The sequence below is a fragment of the Phacochoerus africanus genome, chromosome 15 (assembly GCF_016906955.1).
Source record: "Phacochoerus africanus isolate WHEZ1 chromosome 15, ROS_Pafr_v1, whole genome shotgun sequence".
Lineage (NCBI taxonomy): Eukaryota > Metazoa > Chordata > Mammalia > Artiodactyla > Suidae > Phacochoerus > Phacochoerus africanus.
In genome coordinates, this window is record NC_062558.1 from 11,111,106 (window position 1) to 11,131,956 (window position 20,851).

The 20,851-nt window shown below is 46.2% G+C and overlaps 1 protein-coding gene across 2 annotated transcripts in view; it reads right to left on the reverse strand.

The window, feature by feature from the left end:
- Positions 1–15: 15 nt before the first annotated feature.
- Positions 16–20,851, reverse strand: part of TRIM35 (tripartite motif containing 35) — a 43,825-nt gene continuing 22,989 nt past the window's right edge. Inside the window, exon 5 of one of the 2 annotated variants that reach the window (XM_047759657.1) lies at positions 16–69. In XM_047759657.1, coding sequence (XP_047615613.1) covers position 69 — 1 coding nt within the window. In that variant the 3' untranslated portion in view covers positions 16–68. Of the gene's footprint in view, positions 70–18,888; positions 18,940–20,851 lie in introns of those variants that run through there. The other variant, XM_047759658.1, reaches the window with a different exon arrangement.

The following is a 20,851-nucleotide window of genomic DNA, read 5'->3' on the forward strand; positions in this document are numbered from 1 at the left end:
ACTCTTAACAGGCCAGAGAGGAGACGATGATGTCAGACAAATCCTTTGCTTTCCGTGCTGCCTCTGGATCTGGGGAAACAGAGGGTGACCGTGGGGATGAAGAAAGAAAGAGGGAGTGATACAGGAAGCTGAGGGTGAGGGCCCAGCTTGCCAGCCGAGCTGCCCAGCGACGAGAGAGCACCTGGACAGGGAGAAGGATGAATGATTTCCAGAATCTTTAGCTCGTTCAGATCTGGGGGTGGGAGAATATGGAATCTAGAGGAGAAATCAGAAAGAACAGATGAACCCTAAAAATAGCTTCCCGGAGGGCTTGGTGCCTGTTTCCAGCTCCGTCAGAAGGGCTGGTGGGTTTGAACAGTGAGTCAGACGGCAGGGAGGGACGGCAGGCACCCTAGGCATGGGCACTGGTGAGGGCACAGCACGGGGGTCCCAGGAGAGCAGGGCTTCCTTCTGGCCCCCTGGCTGGGGTATGGGCCACACATCTTCAGTGGCCACTTGGCCAGCAATGGGGGATCCTCACAGTCCACCCAGCCCACCTGAGCCTTCCAGAGGGAGGGCGAGCAGGCCTGAAGCTGAGGATCATCAGCTGGTGATTCCTAATTGAGGTGGAAACCTATAGGGAGGCTAGGGGTCACCCATGTTGACTCCTCTGGTTCCTCAGTGAATGGGGACAGGGAGCCCAGGATGCAACCTTCTCACCCTGCCCACCCTCTTCAGCCAGCTGGAGGTGGCAGAGAGAGGCAGTTAGGGGTGCAGTGGCCTGTGGAGCCCTCCACAACACTGCTCCCCATTAAAGCCTCCCCTGGTAAGCCTTGCATCCCCACACCTGCATGGCAAGTACAGACCCATCCACCACCAGCCTCGCTTCAACTCCATTGTGTATGTGTGGCAGGGGGCAGGGGGAGTGAGACTTCTGTTATAGTGGTAAATTAGACATAACAAAATTTACCATTTTGACCATTTTTCCGTGGACCATTCGGTGGCTTTAGGTACCTCTACGATGTCATGCAGCATCACCACCACCCATCTTGAGAACTTTTCCATCTTCCCAAAAGGAAACTCTGTCTCCATGAAGCACTAACTCCCCTTTCCCTCTGCCCACAACCTCCAGTGACCTCTAATGTATTTTTTGTCTCAATGAATATGCCTATTCTAGTAAATTCATTACCTCATGTATTACCTCATGTAGGTGGAATCATACCGTCTCTGTCCTTTTGTGTCTGACTTACTTCACTGAGAACGTCTTTGAGGGTCAACCACATGGTCGCCTGGGTCAGAATTCCCTCACTTCACCCTTTGAAAGGAGGGTTTGTTCAACCACGACCAATTTCACGGGCACTCACCTTCTACCACCACAGCCCTGCTGACTGAGAACACGCATCATGGCAAAAAGTTACCTTGAATTCAGCCCATGCTTTGAAGTTATTTTTTCTAACTGCAAAAGCACCGAGGAGCCTTTATGTGTACGTCGCAGCTCCTGCATGTATAACACAGGTGGGCTGGGGAAAAGGTAGGTTCTCAGGCCCTGGGACTGTCCCCCGGAGCTGCACCCCACAGCTGAGATCCGCTGGTTGGCCTCTCATGCCCACTGCCCCATGTTGTTCTCCAGGGGTCCCCTGTGGACATGTCTCCCAGCTCCCCACTTCACATCAGGAGGGGAGAGCACCCATTAGGCTGTCCCCCTCTAGGCAACCACGCTGAAAGTATCCAGAATAACAAACGCCAAATGACAGCCTTTGGCATTTTCAAAGCTCATCTTCACTGGTTCCATCGGTAACTACCCCCGCCCCACCCTGTTCCCTGGCAGAGCTGCAGGTGCAGCCAAACCAACCCATCTTCCCTTTGAACAGCACGCTCACCCTGCATGCCACTCGCCACTAACCCTGCACCCTTGGGCCCCACCCTGGCCCATCTCAGAGGGAATCAGGAGTGCCTAGGGATACCTAAGTGGTTTCTTCAATGTGCAGGGACAGCGGAGGCCACATTGCATGCCAGGCTGGGCTCCAGAATCCAAGCCAACCTGAACCCTGTGTCTGCCTCTGCAGTCAAGGGAGCCTCCTTCCCACACCCACCCCATCTCTTTCCTCCTTTCTCCCATCCCTGAGAAGTCTGGAACTCCACAAATCAGCCAGCTCTGGAAAGCCAGGGGAGGGGGAGGAGACAGTGAGTTGCCATGGTGATGGCAGCCAATGAGTGGCCCTCTGCTGCCAGGGAGTGAGCCTCTGTGAGACTGACTGATAAAAACGTGGGTCTGGGACAAGAGAGTGGGGGACAGAGCATCCCCACCTGAGAGCAGAGACCAAGATGGGGGAGGGAAGTGGGAAGAGCTGCCCACTTCTAGAATTAGCCACCTACCATTTAAGGACTAACCTGTGATGGAATAAATAAATACATTTATAATGATGCATGGGCCCCCCCAATTCCAGAAATTTTCAGCTTCCCCAACTGAAACTCTGTGTGCATTAAGCAAGAACTCCCCTTTCCCTATTCTCACCACCCCTAGTATTACATAATCAATAAATCTTACAGTAACCCTGTGAGAAAGGGACTCACAAAAAGGGACCCCACTTATAAAAGAAACAGAGTCAGGTAGGAGAGGTAACCTGGCTGGTGAGAGTGGAGAGGGCTGGATTCAAATCATGGGAGGGGGAGTAATACTGGGGAGAGGGACAGTGGAGCGCCGTCCCTGGAGCCTTACTGGAAGGGAGAGAGCCAGGGCTGCTTCCCCGAGCCCCCAGAAGGCAGCATGGTGATATGACAAGGAAAGAAACACGGTGTTGTAAGGAAACGTGCCCAGCATCAAGTCCAAAAGATAAAAAGGGTGGTGAGAGAAATCAGCAAGGTCAAGGCTGTGGCTCAGGGGGATGGGTGGTAACCAGGGAACAGATGGAGGGGAGGATAGATGGGCTGCTCCTCACACCTCAGTCCAAGCTGAGAAGGGTGGACGAGCAGCAGCCGTCCCTGGACCTGCCAGGTCAGCTGTGAATTGGGACAGCTGACTGTGATCCAGCCACTGAAATGCAGCAGCCAGATGTTGGTCAAAGGGACTTGGGACCACGGTGGGCAGACCTGAGACTTCACTCTGCTGATGACACCTTCCACGGTGGCGATGGCGACAGACCACTGGGATTGACTTGGAGAAGGGGGGGTTGTCTGGGATCAGGGACTCGATGGAGGAGGTGAAGGTGGTATATGCGGCCACTCCTTGAATCCGCCCATGCTGCCGGGCTGCACCCTGGGGACCCCTTCATGAGCCATTCCCAAGGGTGAAAACATGACTATCTAACATGTGGGGATGGACTCCGCATCCTCCGTCCACTTGGAAGTGTTGAAAGAAGCCGCGCAGATGATTGATTATCCAGCAGCCACGTGTCCAAGGGCAGTCCTGCTCAGCGACTCATTGGTAACCCACACTGCTAGCCCCAGAGGCACAAAAGAGCATGTCCAGTCCCTAAAGGCGCCCTGTCTGTTGCAGATGTGGTTCTACTATTAAGCCAACTGTGCAGTTGCCTTGGGGATCCTCAAAAAGCCTCCAGTCTCTTTCCAAACCTCATACAGGAATTCAGAATATCTGATCACAGCACGCATATCTGCGTTACTCACACCAATGCAGTTTTTAAAAAACCATGTAATACAAATGGGCATTTATTTTCTGCTCTTGTTTTAAGTGGAGACTAAAGTTGGGGGATTTGTTTTTGCAGAATGCGTTGAGCTGAATATTGTCAAATATTTACTTAAAACAAATCCAAAGGTGTGTACTATGTGATGTGTTTAACTGTGAACACTGTTGTTTTACTGGACGAGCAGCTATCCTGACTCGGGCATTCATGGTTTTAGAATTTTTTCCATCGACTGGAAGGCAAAGAAACTCAGCCAGTTTGAATGTAGGCAATGCTGGGTTGCCAGAGCTGTTTGTTTATGCTGACAGTTTTCTGTAAACTAAACTCTAATGGAGGTTAATGCTTTGAACAATGTATGATGTTTGTAAAAAAAAAAAAACAGCCATCGAGTGAGCTAAAACCTGTGTGTCACTCAGCAGAGTGCCTGACAAAATATGTGCTCAATAAACGTTAGATATTATTATGATTGTCACTAGATACAAAGCAGATTACCCATGAGTTTGTAAGTAACCACAGCCCGTTTCAAACTTGTTAACAAAAAAATATAATTTGTATTAGAACTTGATAGTAAATACGCAGACACACATGCCATTAGAAAATGGGCAAAAAAACCCATGAAAAGACATTTCATCAGTTAGGACATACAGACAACAAACATAACACGAACAATGTTCAACATTGCTAGCAACAGAAGAAATGCAATTTAAGACCACCGTGCGATATCAGTCTATTCCTATTAGAACAGCTAAAATAAGAAATGACAAACCAAATGCTGGGGAGCATGCAGAGAAACTGGAACTCTCATACATAGCTGGTGTGAATGCAAAATGGTACAGTCACTCCAGAAAATAGTCAGTTTCTTAAAAAAAAAAAACAAAAAAAAACCAGAAAACAAAACATACACTCACCATAATTGCACTCCTGGCATTGTTCCCAGAGAAATGAATACATGTTCACACAAAAACCCATACACAAGTGCTCATAGCAGCTTTATTTATAATAGCCCCAAACTGGAAACAATCGTAATGTCCCTCCATGGGTGAACAGTTAAACAAACCCTGGTCCATCCCTGGCCTGGGATATTAGTCATCAATAACAGTGATTGGACCAGGGATACACCACAGCAGCTTGGATGGATCTCAAAGGAATGACACGGAGGGGAAAAAAGCCGGTCTCAAAAAGTCATCAACTGTGTGATTCCACTTACAGAATATTCTCAAAATGAAGGAATTATAAAGATGAAAAACAGATTGCTACTTGCCAGGAATTAGGAGCGGCCAGAGCCGGGATGACTGTACATAGAGGTAGCAGTAAGGGCATTATGGGCCGCACAGTTCTATTTCTTGACTGCACAAACCCATACATGTGATAAAATAACACACATAACTAACACCAATGTCCTGCCATGATATTTTACCAGAGTTGTGTAAATTGTAACCATGGGTAAAACAGTGATGAGGGGAGTTCCCATTGTGGAGCAGCAGAAATGAATCTGACTAGGATCCATGAGGGTGCGGGTTCGATTCCTGGCCTTGTTCAGTGGGTCAGGGATCCGGCGTCACCGTGAGCTGTGGTGTAGGTTGCAGATGGGGCTCAGATCCACGTTGCTGTGGCTGTGGTGTAGGCCAGCAGCTGCAGCTCTGAGTTGACCCCTAGCCTGGGAACCTCCATATGCCGCGGGTGTGGCCCTGAAAAGAAAAATAAAAGAAACAGTGATGGGTACATAGTCTTCTCCGTCCTATCTTTGCAACTTCCTCTGGATCTATGATTATTCTAAAGCTAAAAGTTTGTTTTTAAGGCAGAGTGAGGGTCAGGGGTATTTCATGGAGCCCAAAACAAAGAGTGCAACACCTCTTCCCAAGAAACAAAACTCAGGAAAGCAATCACAAATCCGTCTCTGGCTCCATCCCTCTGTCTCTCTCTGACTTCCTGCCTCTGTCTTTGTCTCTCTCCCCCTCTTTGTAGAGCTGCTTCCTTCTCTCTCTGTAGACCACTGTCTTTGCTGCTCCGTGAACATGGCTGCCTCGTAGCCACGAGGGGCCCCATTGCCTTCTGGCCATGCTGGTGTCGTCATTGGAATGCACAGAGAAATCCATGAGCTCCCTCGTTGATCTGATTCAAAATTCCCAGGAAGACAAAATCACCCAGGCCTGTCTGGGGCTGGAGTCCTGCCTCACCCCATGGCAGGGGGCCACACAGCAAGAACGCGCTTGCCAAAGTCAATACCTTCACCTCCATCGAGGCCCTAATCCCAGACAACATTCCCTTCTCCAAGTCAATCCCAAATCAATTCAGTCTACAGAGAAGATGACAAAATCTGCCATTTATGGCCCATCTGATACAGAACTCAGCAAGTGAGACCAGACAATGACCACAAAGCCCTCACTTGAAAATGAAGGTGAGGGCCCTCCATGACAGCAGCCCAGCTGTCACTGGGTATCTGATGAAATTGGTGGCCGTCACATGTTAACACCTGCAGGAGGAGCTCCTTGGTTCTCCAGTAGAGCTGCCCTGGTTTCTGCCCCCCACCCCAACTGGGAACATGGCCCTCATCCTGGGTCCTCCAGGGCCACGCCTGGAAGGAGATCGGGGTGGGGGGAGTTGGCTGTGGGGCATGTGACACCTTCTGAATGGAGCTGGCAGCCTCTGAGCTTGAGCCTGGGCTTGCCTGGGGGACTAAAAAGCCCTGCAGTGTGGATTTATGGCCCTCTGAAATTCTATTCTCCAGGCTTGAAGTTTTCTGGCAGTGTAATGTCTTTAAGATCTTAAGTTAGAGAGATTCAATTTGCTAGAAGCCTTTTCTAGGCAGCCTGGCCAGGGGGCCCTGCCAGAGGGGCTTCAGTTTCTTAGAAAGACACCTGAGGGGTGTGCTCCTGTTCTCTGCTTAATGGATTTCACCTTAGGGTGTAGAGGGCAGCAGACAGCCTGCTTCACCCCGTTAGCTCAACAGAGCATCCCAAACCTGTCCTGAGGTGCCTCTGTCCAGCAAGAGGGCACCACAGACAGACTTGGGAGAAGCACTGAAGGGTCGGGATTCCCCAGCACCCCTGGCGCATCCTGGATGTCCTCTTTCCAAGTGCTGGGATGTCACTATTTCATCAGTGAGTCACCATGTTTAGTTTAGTTCTCAGTGGAGGTTGCCACACGGAGTGTTCAGTCCTGCAGCTCAGTAAGTCTCATTTTGAGTTTTGAAAATGGGCCGGAAGTGGTCTCAGGTCCTAGACTAGAAGCAGCAAGAACTTCTGGGAGCAGAGTTACATAACTGACCTGTTTTCCTCCATCCACATTAGACCAGGCAGACTGGTTCATGTCTGGTTCACCTTTACTGAAATTCCAGGGAGTTGCCAGCACTGTCAAGACCTCCTTCGAGGTGGCCTTTGGAGCCTCCTAAAGTCCCAGTCTCAGAAGGAAATTTATCCAAGTCCCCAAAACAATGGACACTTATTCACTGGCTCTTTTTGTCTCTATTCCACTAATAGTCCTCTGAGTTCTGAGATGAAGGAATCCTTATTATTCCCAAGCCCTGGAATGGGCCAGCTAGGTGATTATGCGTAACTTCATTTCCTGGTATTAGGTTGCATCTTATTCAGAGTCTTTTGGCTGCAAATTAACAGGAAATTACTCCAAATTACCTTAGGCAAAAACAGGAAGTTCATTCAAGTTTACCGGGCTGTCACTTGGAAACCAACACAAAAGGACAGCTGGACTGGAACTAGGAACTGGAGACCAACAGAATCTGAGCAGCCAGTTTCTCTCCCCCTACGCCCCTCTCTCCCAGCCTCTCTCCTTCTCTCTGGGTGTGGCTGTGCCTCCTGCCCCTGTCTTCACATGGTCACGCACGTCCACATCTGCGTCGACCTACAAGGTTATGTCCTTCCATCCCAATGACAGACTCTGCTTTCCGAGCACTGGCCATCCCACGTTTGTGAGCATGACAGAGAGACAGACCAGCCCTCTTTCAATCCCAGTTTCAGAGGTCCAGGCAAGAGAATCCATCTGGCCCAGTTTCAGTCAGGTGTGTGCCTTTGATGTCAAGGGTTCCGGCCAGGGGCTGGGTTGCGTAGTGTGAATCTAGATGGAGAAAGGCTACTGTTCTGAGTCAGGCACAGGGCAAGCAGAGCAGACATCCCACATGGGTGCCCCGCCATGGTTCATGACTCATAATCAACCAGCAATATTGCACTCACTGCAAAATTGTTTTGAACAATAGATAATCGCCAAGGACAAAATGCTGAAAGCAGGTTAGGGAAAAAAAAGAAAAGAAAAGCTGGGGATGAAAAGGATATTTGCCTTATGCATCTCTTGGCCTCTAGCACTGGAACTAGCCCCTTCTCCGGTGTAGAATCTGGGGGAAAGGAGGGTGCTACACCCCCAGGAAGATGCCTCCTCTAGCTGATATCAGAATAGGGAGCTAAGAAGTGATGTGTCCGAAGGACTGGGGGCTGGGAGATGAGGGGGCCACGTGCCCCCTCAGCCAAGGTCACAGGAAGCCTGCTGCCCAGTTCTGTCTGCTGCATATTTCTGCCTGTGGAAGGTGCTGAAACCAGGTAGCGGGAATTACTCTGTGGTTATCCTGGAACGTTTTCCTTGCTCTACTCAGGGGTGCAGAGAGAACACTGGGGAAATGGCCAACTTGCCCCTCCCCTACAGAATTTAGATTTAAGGGACAGTAGGGAATAGGAAGAAATGCACACAATCCTGCCACAGTGACAAAAAGCCCCAGAGACTCTCATTCACCATGTAGTTTAGGAGCTGTCGCCTTCTGCCCAAAGGCTTCAAAACCATTTTAGATCAATGAACGGGCCAAATTCAAGCAAAGTCATCCTGAAGATATATTAGCCCACGAAAAATCAATTTGTCTCCAAAAATTCAAGGAAATTGAAAATACTCATAAGCAGAATGCCAATAACGTTTTCATATTCCGGAAAAATAAATAAGACATCTAAGGAAATGGAGACAGAAAAATTGAAGGCAGGGTGATGAGGGAGGAGGAGGTGGAGAGATTCTGAGCTAATTGCAATACAGAGTCAAAACGATTACACTTCAGTGTGTTTGCTTTCTAGGAAGAAGGAATCTTGGTTTGCTTGTTAGAAGGACACAATTCACATTTTAAATTCGTTTTCTTACTTTCTAGAAAGAAATTGGCTTTTTCCTATCCAGACAGATTTTCCTTGAATTGCCATGTATGATTCCATTTATACAAAGCTCTCGGAAAGACCAAACTCAATCTGCAGTGACAAAAAGCAGATCGGGGGTGCCTGGGGCTGGGCAGGGGGAGGGAGGGCTTTCTGGGGAAGGGCAGAGGGGAACTCTGGGGTGATGGAGGTGTTCCATATCCTGACTGTGGTCGGGATTGCATGCGTTTATGTGTTTGTCAGAACTCATCAAATTTAATGTTTTATTTTTGGTAAATTATGTATCAATAAAGCTGATTTTTTAAAAAACTATATATGTAAACACTATATACATATGTATATATAAACTATACTATTCATGCATATATACATACATTTATATATGATATATATATCATGTATATATAAATGTATGTACTGCACATGTGTGTATATATATATACACATGCATAAGTATATTTACATACATACATACACACACACACACACACACACACACACACACACAGAAAGAGAGGAGAATAGCATCTTCCCCCAAAGCTGGAGCCCTGGTAGGTACTGTCCTCCTGTGATAAAACAGGTGCAGCCCTTCTCTCTACAAAGGAAAGCAAGAGCAAGTAGAGGGAGTTTCAACAGGGATCCCAAAAGGAGACAATGATTGCCTTGCATCAGGGTGGGAACAGTTTTTGCTATAGGACAAAGGCAGGGAGGACATTTCAGGCCAAGAGGTCAGCATGTGTAAGGCACCGGGGTGACCTTGCAGTGTACTCCGTGAATTCTAAGCGTAAAGTCATCATGAATTTGAACAAGCAAGACTGATGAGAGGCAACCAGTCATTCCCAGATGAAAACCCTGGCAAATCCCGTGACTTTCCTGCTCACACTCTTCTTGGCTCCCAAAGCAGCCTTAATTCCATAATGAGTATGTTCCACCAAATTTTCCAATTTTGTTAGAAGTTCCCACTTCCTGCCCACTCTGGCCCGGGGGTGTCTGGGACTGGGGTCAGCTCCTTCCCCACCCCTCTGCCTCGCTTTCTTCCTCTCCTGCTAGCATGGGATGAAGGAGGGGACTGGGGGAAGAAGGATCTTCTGTGCGTGCCTCAGTCGTAAGGATGCATTGGGTGCATCCTTATGACCTCTGCATCCTCTGGGCCTCGAGGGTGTTCAGAGTCTTTTCCCATGGAGCACTTTGGACGGTTCTTCATGGCGCCTCCCATGCCACCCCCGCTTCTGGCCTTTCTGATTTGCAGTTGCCTTCTGATGAGTGGGAGCCTCCCTAGCTGATTGCTCGGGGCTCTGGCAGCCCCTGGGCATCATCTCAGCCTAAATATCATCATCCTTGGCCTGCCTCGGCCCATGGGCATGCTCTCCCTGCCTGGAGCGAGGCTGACTAGTAATAGGCCCAGTGAACGCTGTCCCCAGGAAAGGACTCAAATCACAGACAGCATGACATCATCCCGGTCCCTGAGGCTCTGAGACACCAATGATGCCCTCAGCTCCCCAGAGATGCTGCGGGACAGGTCCTCCAGGGGCCACGAGGGGCTGCAGTTCTCTAAGTAATGAGCACCATGGCTGTGGAAGTCAAATCATTGTTGTCATCCTTTCCTTATAGAGACAATGACCTCAGGCTGGGGACCAGGGGAAAGAAGGGAAATCTGCTTCTGATCACACCTCGATCCTCCTTTAGCACCTTCAGTGGCTCCCCAGCACCTGCAGGAAAAATCTAAACCTCTCTGTGTGTCCCCGAGTCTTCCATGGGCACCACCATCCCCTCCTGCCCTCCACCCCTGTCTCTCTCTCTCTCTCAGACACACACACACACACACACACACACACACACACAGAACTCCTTTCAAACTGCAACAAAACACAGTTGGCTCACCAAAGATGCCACACCATTTCCTGCCTCTCAACTTTTGAAAACACTGTCCTTCCTCATGTCTGGGGTGACCTCCCATCACCTCTCTGTCTGGCTAACTCCCAACTTGTCTTTTCAGTCCCAGCATACATGTCACCTCCCCTGGGGCTGCTTTCCCTGACAGCAAACAGTCATTCTCACTCACCCCTGTGTTTCCCAAAGCACATGAGAGAAACAATGACTAAGAACAGCTAACAAGGCTGAGCTGAACGTGAATCTAGCATTTTTAAAGGGGAACCCACGGGGAGAATGAAAGGCTTGAATTAGGAGAAATGTAAAGGTGATGCTGCTGTATGAACGTGGAGAATTTAAATAGGCTGGGAGGTCTTACGGTGGACCTCATTTTACATCTTTACAGCCATTCTGCTGCTTTGCACACTCTTTGTTTTTGTTTTTGTTATTTTTTGTTTGGGGGGGGACTGGGGGTTTTTGTTTGTTTGGGGGTTTTTTGTTTTGTTTTGTTTTTTGCTTTTTATGGCCACACCTACAGCATATGGAAATTCCCAGGCTAGGGGTCAAATGAGAGCTGCAGCTGCTCGTCTACACCATAGCAACGCCAGATCACCAGATCCAAGCTGTGTCTGTGACCTACACGGCAGCTCCCAGCAACACCCGATCCTTAACCCACTGTGCAAGGTCAGGGACCAAACTCTCATCCTCATGGATGCTAGTTGGGTTCGTACCCTGCTGAGCCACAATGGGAATATGCCTACACATTCTTATTATAAGGCTTAGAATTTTGTTTTCTAATTTTGAAAATAATACATGTTCATTTTCAATTTTTTAAAACATGGCTTTACAAAATTAGAGAACTTAAAAAGTCATTCACAATTCTGGCTCCCAGATACCTTCACACACGCAGAGGGCAGTGCACCACCTTAGAGAGAGGTGAGCAGCCACACCAGCCCCATCTTGTTCCTGATGGGGCAGCCCCACAAGTTCAGGGCAGAGGCAAAACTCTCTCCTGTGACTGACTAAGGCTCCGAGTCCCTGCTTTTCATTCCACCCTGGTTCTTTGAACTAGAGAATAGACACAGTGAGTGAGAATGTTTCTTTTCTCTCTCCATCCTGGCAGATCAAGAACACATCTTTACAGAGTTCCCTTCATGGCGCAGTGGTTAATGAATCCGACTGGGAACCATGAGGTTGTGGGTTCGATCCCTGGCCTTACTCAGTGGGTTAAGGATTCGGTGTTGCCGTGAGCTGTGGTGCAGGCCTCAGATGAGGCTCAGATCCTGCGTTGCTGTGGCTGTGGTACAGGCCGGCAGCTGTAGCTCTGATTCAATCCCTAGCCTGGGAACCTCCATATGCCACAAAAGACAAAAAGAAAGAAAGGAAGAAAGAAAGAACACATCTTTACTTCTTCATGTGCTCTAAACTCAAGATTTTGTCAGATTTTATATATATATATATATATATACTATAAATGTCTTCTAACCTTGTATCATCACTTGACTTTTATGATACAAGAGTCTAGTATCATTACTTTCCTGACTCTTGATGACAGAACTTTTTTTTTTTTTCCTTTTCTAGGGCCGCTTCCTGCAACGTATGGAGGTTTCCAGGCTAGGGGTCGAATCGGAGCTGTAGCCACCTGCCTACTCCAGAGCCACAGCAATGCCAGATCCGAGCCGCGTCTGCGACCTACACCAGAGCTCACGGCAATGCCGGATCCTTAACCCACTGAACAAGGCCAGGGATCAAACCCTCATGGTTCCTAATTGGATTCGCTAACCACTGCGCCACGACAGGAACTCCAGATGACAGAACTTCTTAATCTTAATGTATTCAAGTTCATCAATCTCTTCAATACAGTTAGGTTTTTATTGGGGAGTGGCCGTCATAGCTCATCGGTAATGAACTGGACTAGGATCCATGAGGACGAGGGTTGATCCCTGGCCTCACTCAGTGGGTCAAGGATCCTGCGTTGCCATGAGCTGTGGTGTAGGTTGCAGGCATGGCTTGGATCTGGCTTTGCTGAGGCTATGGTGCAGGCCGGCAGCTGCAGCTCTGACTCGACCCCAAGCCTGGGAACCTCCATATGCTGCGGGTGTGGCCATAAAAACAAAAACAAAACAAAACAAAAAAAATCAGAAGATAAAATTCATCGTATGAATTTGTTGACAGGATTAAATTAAGCTTATCTGGTCACACGAATTATTACAAAAGATCTAACCTTGCTTAATAAAAGGAAACAACTCACAGATTTGATAGTTATGTGTAAGGATAGTTACTACAGCATTACTTGTAGTAATATTAGAGATAAACTTAATTCCTCTTAAAATGAGGTGGTTAAGTAAACTATAAATTTCATACAAAGAGAAGATATACAGCTCTTAAAAACAATGAACTAGGGAATTCCCACTGTGGTACAGTGGAGACGAATCCGACCAGTATCCATGAGGATGCAGGGTTCGATTCCTGACCTTGCTCAGTGGGTAAAGGATCCGGTGTTGCTGTGAGCTATCGTATAGGTCGCAGATGTGGCTGGGATCATATGTTGCTGTGGCTGTGGTGTAGGCTGGGAGCTGCAGCTCTGATTTGACACCTAGCCTGGGAACTTCCATATGCTGCAGGTGTAGCCCTAAAAAGAAAAAAGAAAAAAAAAAAAAGGAGTAAGTCTGTGTACTATATAAGATGTAACCTTCAAAGTATATAATGTTTTTATTTATTTTTTTTATTAATTTTTTTTTGTCTTTTTTTGCTATTTCTTTGGCCGCTCCCGAGGCATATGGAGGGTCCCAGGCTAGGGGTCCAATAGGAGCTATAGCCACCAGCCTACGCCAGAGCCACAGCAACGCAGGATCCGAGCCGCGTCTGAAACCTACACCACAGCTCACGGCAACGCCGGATCCTTAACCCACTGAGCAAGGCCAGGGATCGAACCCGAAACCTCATGGTTCCTAGTCGGATTCGTTAACCACTGCGCCACGACGGGAACTCCCTATAATGTTTTTAAAAAGCAAGATAAAAATATTTATAGTCTGTGACTATTCTATGGTTAAAAAAGAAAAGAATATGCTTGTTTTTAGTATATCTCTGGAAAATTCACAACAATTCAGTAATAGTGGTTGCTTAAGAGAAGAGAATATAGATGTTTGGAGGCAGAGAAGAGAGAGAAATTTAACTTGTAAAGTCTTCTTTCTGAATTCACATTTGTACCCAAGTGAATAGTATTAGTTTTTTAATTTTAACAGAGATTTTCATAAAGTTTTAATTAAATTTTAATTATTTAAACTAAAAATAATGTTAAAATTAAAAATTAATAAAGAATATATTAATTGAATTAAATTGACTAATAATTATCTTAAAAGATAATTATTATCTTTTATTATTAGATAATTATCTTAATAGATATCTTAAAAGTGATCAAAGAATTACCTCCAACAAAGGCTCTCGTTCTTTAAATTTTCCAGGAGCATACTTCATAAACTATTCCATGGCACAGGAAAAAATCAGAAAGCTGTCCAAATACTCAACAAAGGTAACTGAACACTGAAACAGAAGCTTGACAAAAATAGCATTTTAAATGAAAAACATACACCCACTTTACATACATAGGAAAAAAGAGTCAAGAAAATACTAAGTCGAATTAAAGGTCTTGCAAATAGATTTAGAAAAAGACAAACATCCTGATATAAAAGTAGGCAAAGAAGACAGAAATCTCAGAAAAGAAATATGTCACTGAATATATGAAAACGGTCAACGTCACTAGAAATGATGAGTTGAATTGAAATGAAAGTGAATTTTATTTTTATTTATTTATTTATTTATTTTCTTTTTGCTTTTTCTAGGGCCACTCCCTAGGCATATGGAGGTTTCCCAACTGGGGGTCGAATCGGAGCTGTAGCCGCCGGCCTACGCCAGACCCACTGCAACACGGGATCCGAGCCTAGTCTGCAACCTACGTACGCTACGGCTCACGGCAACGCCGGATCCTTAACCCACTGAGCAAGGCCAGGGATCGAACCCGAAACCTCATGGTTCCTAGTCGGATTCGTTAACCACTGGGCCACAATGGGAACTCCAAGAAAATGAATTTTAAAAAGAGTCACAAGATTATCAATGATGTAAAAGATTGAAAACACCCCCCTTTTTTTTTTTTTTTTTTTAGCATGTGGAGAAGTGAACGCTGTCATGGACTGTTGGCAACATTTCTGGAGAGCAATACGGAAACATGTATTTTAATCTTTGACACAGGAATATCACTTCCAGGAATTTATCCTAAGGAATTATTGAACAATGCATTTACAGAATATACAATGTGTGTACAGTAGTATTGTTGCAGTATTATTTTCAATTATGTCCAGGACACGATTCCTTGCAGCCGGAAAAAATGATAGCATTGGTTTATATACTGGAAAATGGTGCACTTATGGAATGTCCATTTAGTTGAAAAATTTTACGGTCATTACACATTGTACATCTGAAGATTATTAATTGTTTACAGTAAGTCAATAAGAAATGCTACAAAAATTACAGTGAGTTAATTTCTGTATAAATCTCACACTTTTGAGTTTAAAAATGTAGGCAGAAACTGCATTGAAATGCTTAATATTATTAACTCTAGGTAGTGGAATGTCATTGATTCGTTTTACAATTTTTTTCAATGAACATACATTACTTTTAAACTTTAAAAAAATATATATCTATACATATATCTACAAAGCCGAGCACTATCTGCTCTTATTCAGTTTATTTCCAACTCCACCGCCTCATTTCCCTGGCGAACAGAAGCCAAAACAGATGAGACGAACCGCTAGAGCCTGTCCCTATTGGCTTAAGAATAGTTAACTAATTCCTAATTAACTCCTTAGCCTGGGAGGAGCAGCTGACTTCAGATTGGCTGATGGTGACATCATACCAGGAGCAGGAACCAATAGTAACGTCCCTGCTTAGGAAGTGTTCTTAAGACCCGGATGCCTCAAAGAGGCGTTTGGACGGGCTGGTGGACAGATGTTTCCACCCTAGGCAGGGCCAGTTGAGCACGGTAGACCCAGCCTGCAGATCAGGAGCCCGCCCATGCTGGGTCTGTTTTGCAGGCGTGCACCACTCTAGGGTCGCCTCTGCTGGACCCAAAGGGGCTGGCCTTTCCTCGGCAGCTGGTTGAGGGGCTCTGGCTTCCTCTCCCAGCCCCCTCGGTCAAGAGCTTCACCGCTTTTTTTTTCTAGACACCTCTGCTGCTTGCTTTTCAGCAGATGGCTGAAAACAATCAAAGATTCATGAGTCAATGCGAATGCTTCCGTTTGTCCCCGTGTTGTTACCTATCGATCTCTCTCAGGGGACCCAGTCCAGCGTTGATTCTCCCTCTCCCTCATTTGTTCAGGCTTCCCACTCCAGCCTCACAGTTCTGGAAATAAACCTCAGCAATCCCAGCAGCACGGGCACCAGTAACCACCTAAGAGCCACCACATTCAGCAGATTCTCATTTTCCTAATGTTACCTATTTCTAATTTTAAGTGTAAAGATTTCTCTTTTTAGAAAAGAAAGGAGGACGAGGAATGAAGGAGGAGGAAGAACACTGAAGTCACATGTAAACATTACCCAAAGATATCTATGGTTAACAGTATCAGATATTCACCTCAAAAATATAATAGACTTGCAAATTTGGAATCGCACTGATTATAGTTTCTTTGTGTCCCCCACTCCCACCCCCGTGGCTTTCCTCACGTTAGCATTTACTCATGTCTGTAAATATTCTTAGTGGTTTTGTTTTGTTTTTCAGTGTCTTCATAGTTTTCTAGTATACTGAATTATTTGCCTATGCCCGTATTCTTGTATATTTAGATTATTTCCAAATATTCCCTCAATAATTCTATGATGAATAAGGTGCCTCTGTACTTAATTTCTGGTTTCAATATCTGAGATGCAGCTGAAAAATCCTTGAGATGCAATCTTGATATGATTATCTTAAAGACTCTTTGTTCCCAAATATTTTGATTAACTTTCCTGTTATTTCAATTAAATTAAAAATCATGTTGTTTATAATTTCAAAACAAACCTTAGGTATTTTGATTTATGACTGCTTATTCTAGTCAATTTTTTAAAATTTCTGTAAGGTTTTCTAGTTGTTGTTTTTTTTTGTCTTTTGAGGGGCACACCTACGGCATATGGAGGTTTCCAGGCTAGGGGTCTAATCAGAGCTGTTGCCACTGGCCTACACCAGAGCCACAGCAACGCAGGATCCGAGCTGCATCTGCAACCTACACCACAGCTCACAGCAATGCTGGATCCTTAACCCACTGAGCAAGGCCGGGGTCGAACCCGCAACCTCATGGTTCCTAGTTGGATTCGTTTCCACTGTGCCAGGACATGAACTGCTTCTAGTTCTTTTTTAAAACTTAAGGTAGTTTTATGTTTTAGTTAATTTCCTGAATGGATTCTTACTTCTGTCCTACTTTCTAGCTGGATATTGCTGGTATAAAAAGTGCCGATTGTTATAAACCAATGTAATTTGGATTCACTTTACCAAATTTCTTATTAGTTTTGTTTTCAGTTTATTTTCTTGGTCTTTTTTTTGGGGGGGGGGGCGCACCTATGGCATATGGAGGTTCCCAGGCTAGAGGTTGAATCATAGCTACAGCAGCCAGTCTGCACCACAACCACATGGCAAATGCAGGATCCAGAGCCTCATCTGAGAACTGCACCACAGCTCAACGGCAATACCGGATCCTTAACCCAGTGATTGAGGCCAGGGATTGAACCCGCATCCTCATGGATGCTAGTCAGGTCCATTAACTGCTGAGCCATGATGGGAACGCCCTGATTTTCTTGGTTTTTATAGGCAAGTATTGCAGCGGCAAAATTGCAGTATATTCTTACAACTTGCCTTATATATTTTGATGCTTTAGTCAGGATGAATTATCCCTTTAAATTTCACTTTGTCCTCTTCATCTAAATTTCAGTGCCCAATTACTATCGCCAATTTGTTTTCTGCTGAACAAGAGAATATTCCTTGCTAAGAGGGTGCATTTTCTCACTTTGTTTAAGATGTGTTTTTTATAAGCAGTTGGTGGTTACCTGACCAGCTTGGTCTTTTGATGCTGTTGCTCCCTCCCTTCTACCTTGAACATTTTTTTTTTTTTTGCTTCTGCCTCAGCACCGTGCCCAGGTTCTGCGTCTGCTTCTCTGTTCCCTCCTGTCTAACCTGGAATCCTCAGCCCACCTCTAATGGGTGTCAGTGTCCCCAGGATTCTGTCTCTGCCACCTTTTATCCCAGACACTCTCCACGTTAGAACTCAGACTCCAAAGGGCTCAACAAGACAACTCTGCCTCGACTCCTGACTCCATATCTTCCGTCCCATCCTGATCCTGAGCCCCAGAGCTGTATCGACAGCCTTCTCTATCCTTCCACCTAGTGTCCCCCACACAGCACTGACCCCACCCGCTCTCCTCTGGGCCACAGCTCCGTGACTAGCTCATCACTCAAGCCAGGGACCTGGCAGCCATCGCTCTTGATTTCCTTCACCCCGACATTCCTCCACGACGCTTCCTGACTATCTTACCTCCTCCTGTATTTCTCCTCCTTATCCTCACTCCACCTCCCTTAGTTTTAGGCCTCACAAACTGAACAGCCTCAGTCATGCGACATCAGATGTTGTGAACTCCAGAAAATGTTTTGGGATTTGAGGGTGATAACTCCAAGGGACCTGGGGTTGAGGTCTGGCTCTGCTACAGATTAGCCACATAACCATGAACAAGTCTCCTGAGCTGGTGGACCAATCTCACAAGAGGTCAGGTGATAGTGGGGATTAAAATGAGAGGATATGATGTGATTTTTCTGGAAGTTCATAGAAGAATATGTCTGCAATGAACATTGGAGTTAAGATGAGGAAAACAACGTGAGTATATTTAACACTATTAAAAGTAATTGAGATGGTAAATTTAATGTTATGTGTATCTTACCTCAATAAAAACAAAAAATAAGACAATGGAGAAGAGAAGAAAATGCTGGGACGGAAGCAAGTAAACGAGAGAGGAATCACAGGCTAGACCTGTTTATTGGTGGACCCCCTTTAGTCAACAGCTGGGTCAAAAAAGGACGAAAGAGTATGAACATGCCACAGCCTGTAGGCGGCGCCGTTCACAAACCACCTCCCTGGATCCTGAGGGCTCCAAGTTGCCGCCTCTCCAGAAGATGCGGGCGGATCCAGACTCCTGTTTCCAGAGGAGGGCTGAAATGGAGCTTGACTACTCAGAACCTCCAACTCGTTTCCATGTGCCTCTGTGTTGCTCCTGGGTCCACGTTGTTCCCAGACTGTCTGTCTCTGAAATACATGATGCTAATCCCAGCTATCCCAGTATCCATAGAAACCAAAATCTCCCATCTCCTCAGCCTATTCCCAAGCAAAAGAAAGTCACCCAAGCGACACCCACAAACAAAGACAGACAGAGCCTGGAGAAGCACTGCTTCCTGTGCTGAAGAGGCAGTTTTTAACAGCCATTGCTCCATTCTGCTCTGTCCTCCATTAGTGGCTGGGGAAGAAATGGGTGAAACGGACCGGTCTAAGCTGCATTTTCCTTTTCGAAAACTTAAGGGACCTGCTACAGTCCCCATCACAGGCAGTCATCTTTTGCCCAATCCAACAGCTCTGCTGCCACTAAGATCATATTCACTGTGCACTGTGTGAGTCAATACTTGACAACATTTTTTTTTTTTTTTTTTTAGAGCCACACCTGCGGCATATGGAGGTTCCCAGGCTAGGGGTCCAATCAGAGCTGTAGCCTCCAGCCTATGCCAGGGCCACAGCAACTCAGGATCCTTAACCCACTGAGCGAGGCCAGGGATTGAACCCGTGTCCTCATGGATGCTAGGCAGGTTTGTTAACTGCTGAGCCATGACGGGAACTCCAATACTTGACATCTTTAATCTCACAGATATAAGCACATGAGCCATCTCTGGAACCTGACAGTACAGTTTTATTGTGCATGATTGATTACTAATCTTAGGAGAAATTTTTCAAGACCTGCTTCTCTCTAGAGTAACTTTTCTATACTAACAAACATCAAGTCTCTTTTGTTTTGTTTTGTTTTTTAGGACCACACCTGCATATGGAAGTTCCCAGGCTAGGGGTCAAATTGGAGCTACAGATGCTGGCCACAGCCACAGCAACGCAGGATCCAATCTGCATCTGTGACCTACACCACAGCTCACGGCAATGCCAGATCCTTAACCCACTGCTCAGGTCCAGGGACTGAACCTGCATCCTTGTGGATACAAGTCGGATTCGTTTCTGCTGCACCACTATGGGAACACCCAAACATTAAGACTCTAAGTTTCTTTTCCTCCAGACTCAAAACATGAGGCTAGGTTTCTGGTACCACACTTGAGTTCTCGAATACTGGTCAGCAACAGCACCCTAAATGAGCAGTCCAAGGTACCAGTGTGCAAGACACCAGGCTTTGCTAGTGACACAAATTGTGACTCACAGGATGTTAGACCTGGAAATGACCTTGGAAAAATCATGCATGTGTCCTCATTTCCCTGTTTAGAGAAGAGAAGCTGAATGGCATTATCGAAAGTCCCCAACTGTGTAGTAGCAGAGCCAGAGAAAACAATAGTAAACTCTCAACAGCTAAGTCTACTGCCAGAGCCTGTCCTAAGTGTTTTACACAAGTGCTCACTTAATCTCATAACTGCCTTATGAGGTAGGTTATTATCTCCATTAATCTTTTTTTTTTTTTGTCTTTTTGTCCTTTTTAGGGCCGCGCCCACGGCACATGGAGGTTCCCAGGCTGGGGTTGAATCGGAGCTGTAGCCTCTGGCCTACGCCACAGCCATGCAGGATCCCAGCCGCGTCTGCAACCTACACCACAGCTCACGGCAACGCCAGATCCTTAACCCTTTGGGAGAGGCCAGGGATGGAACCCGCAACCTCATGGTTCCTAGTCGGATACATTTCCACTGCACCACGACGGGAACTCCATCTCCATGAATCTTAATGTGTTATCTCCATTTTTCACATGATGAAACTAAGGCACTGAGAGGTTAAGTAACTCTCCCGAGAGGTCACGCAGAGACTGAGGCAGACTTTGAACCCAGGCTATCCATCCCATATCCCGACCTTTTAAGCACTAGTTATGTAGCTCACTAGGTATCCTGGTGAGGACTGAGATTTTTAAAATGTCTGTTGAAGGCCCAGGTATAAGGTTTGTCTTCTAATGTCAGGAACAACTAAA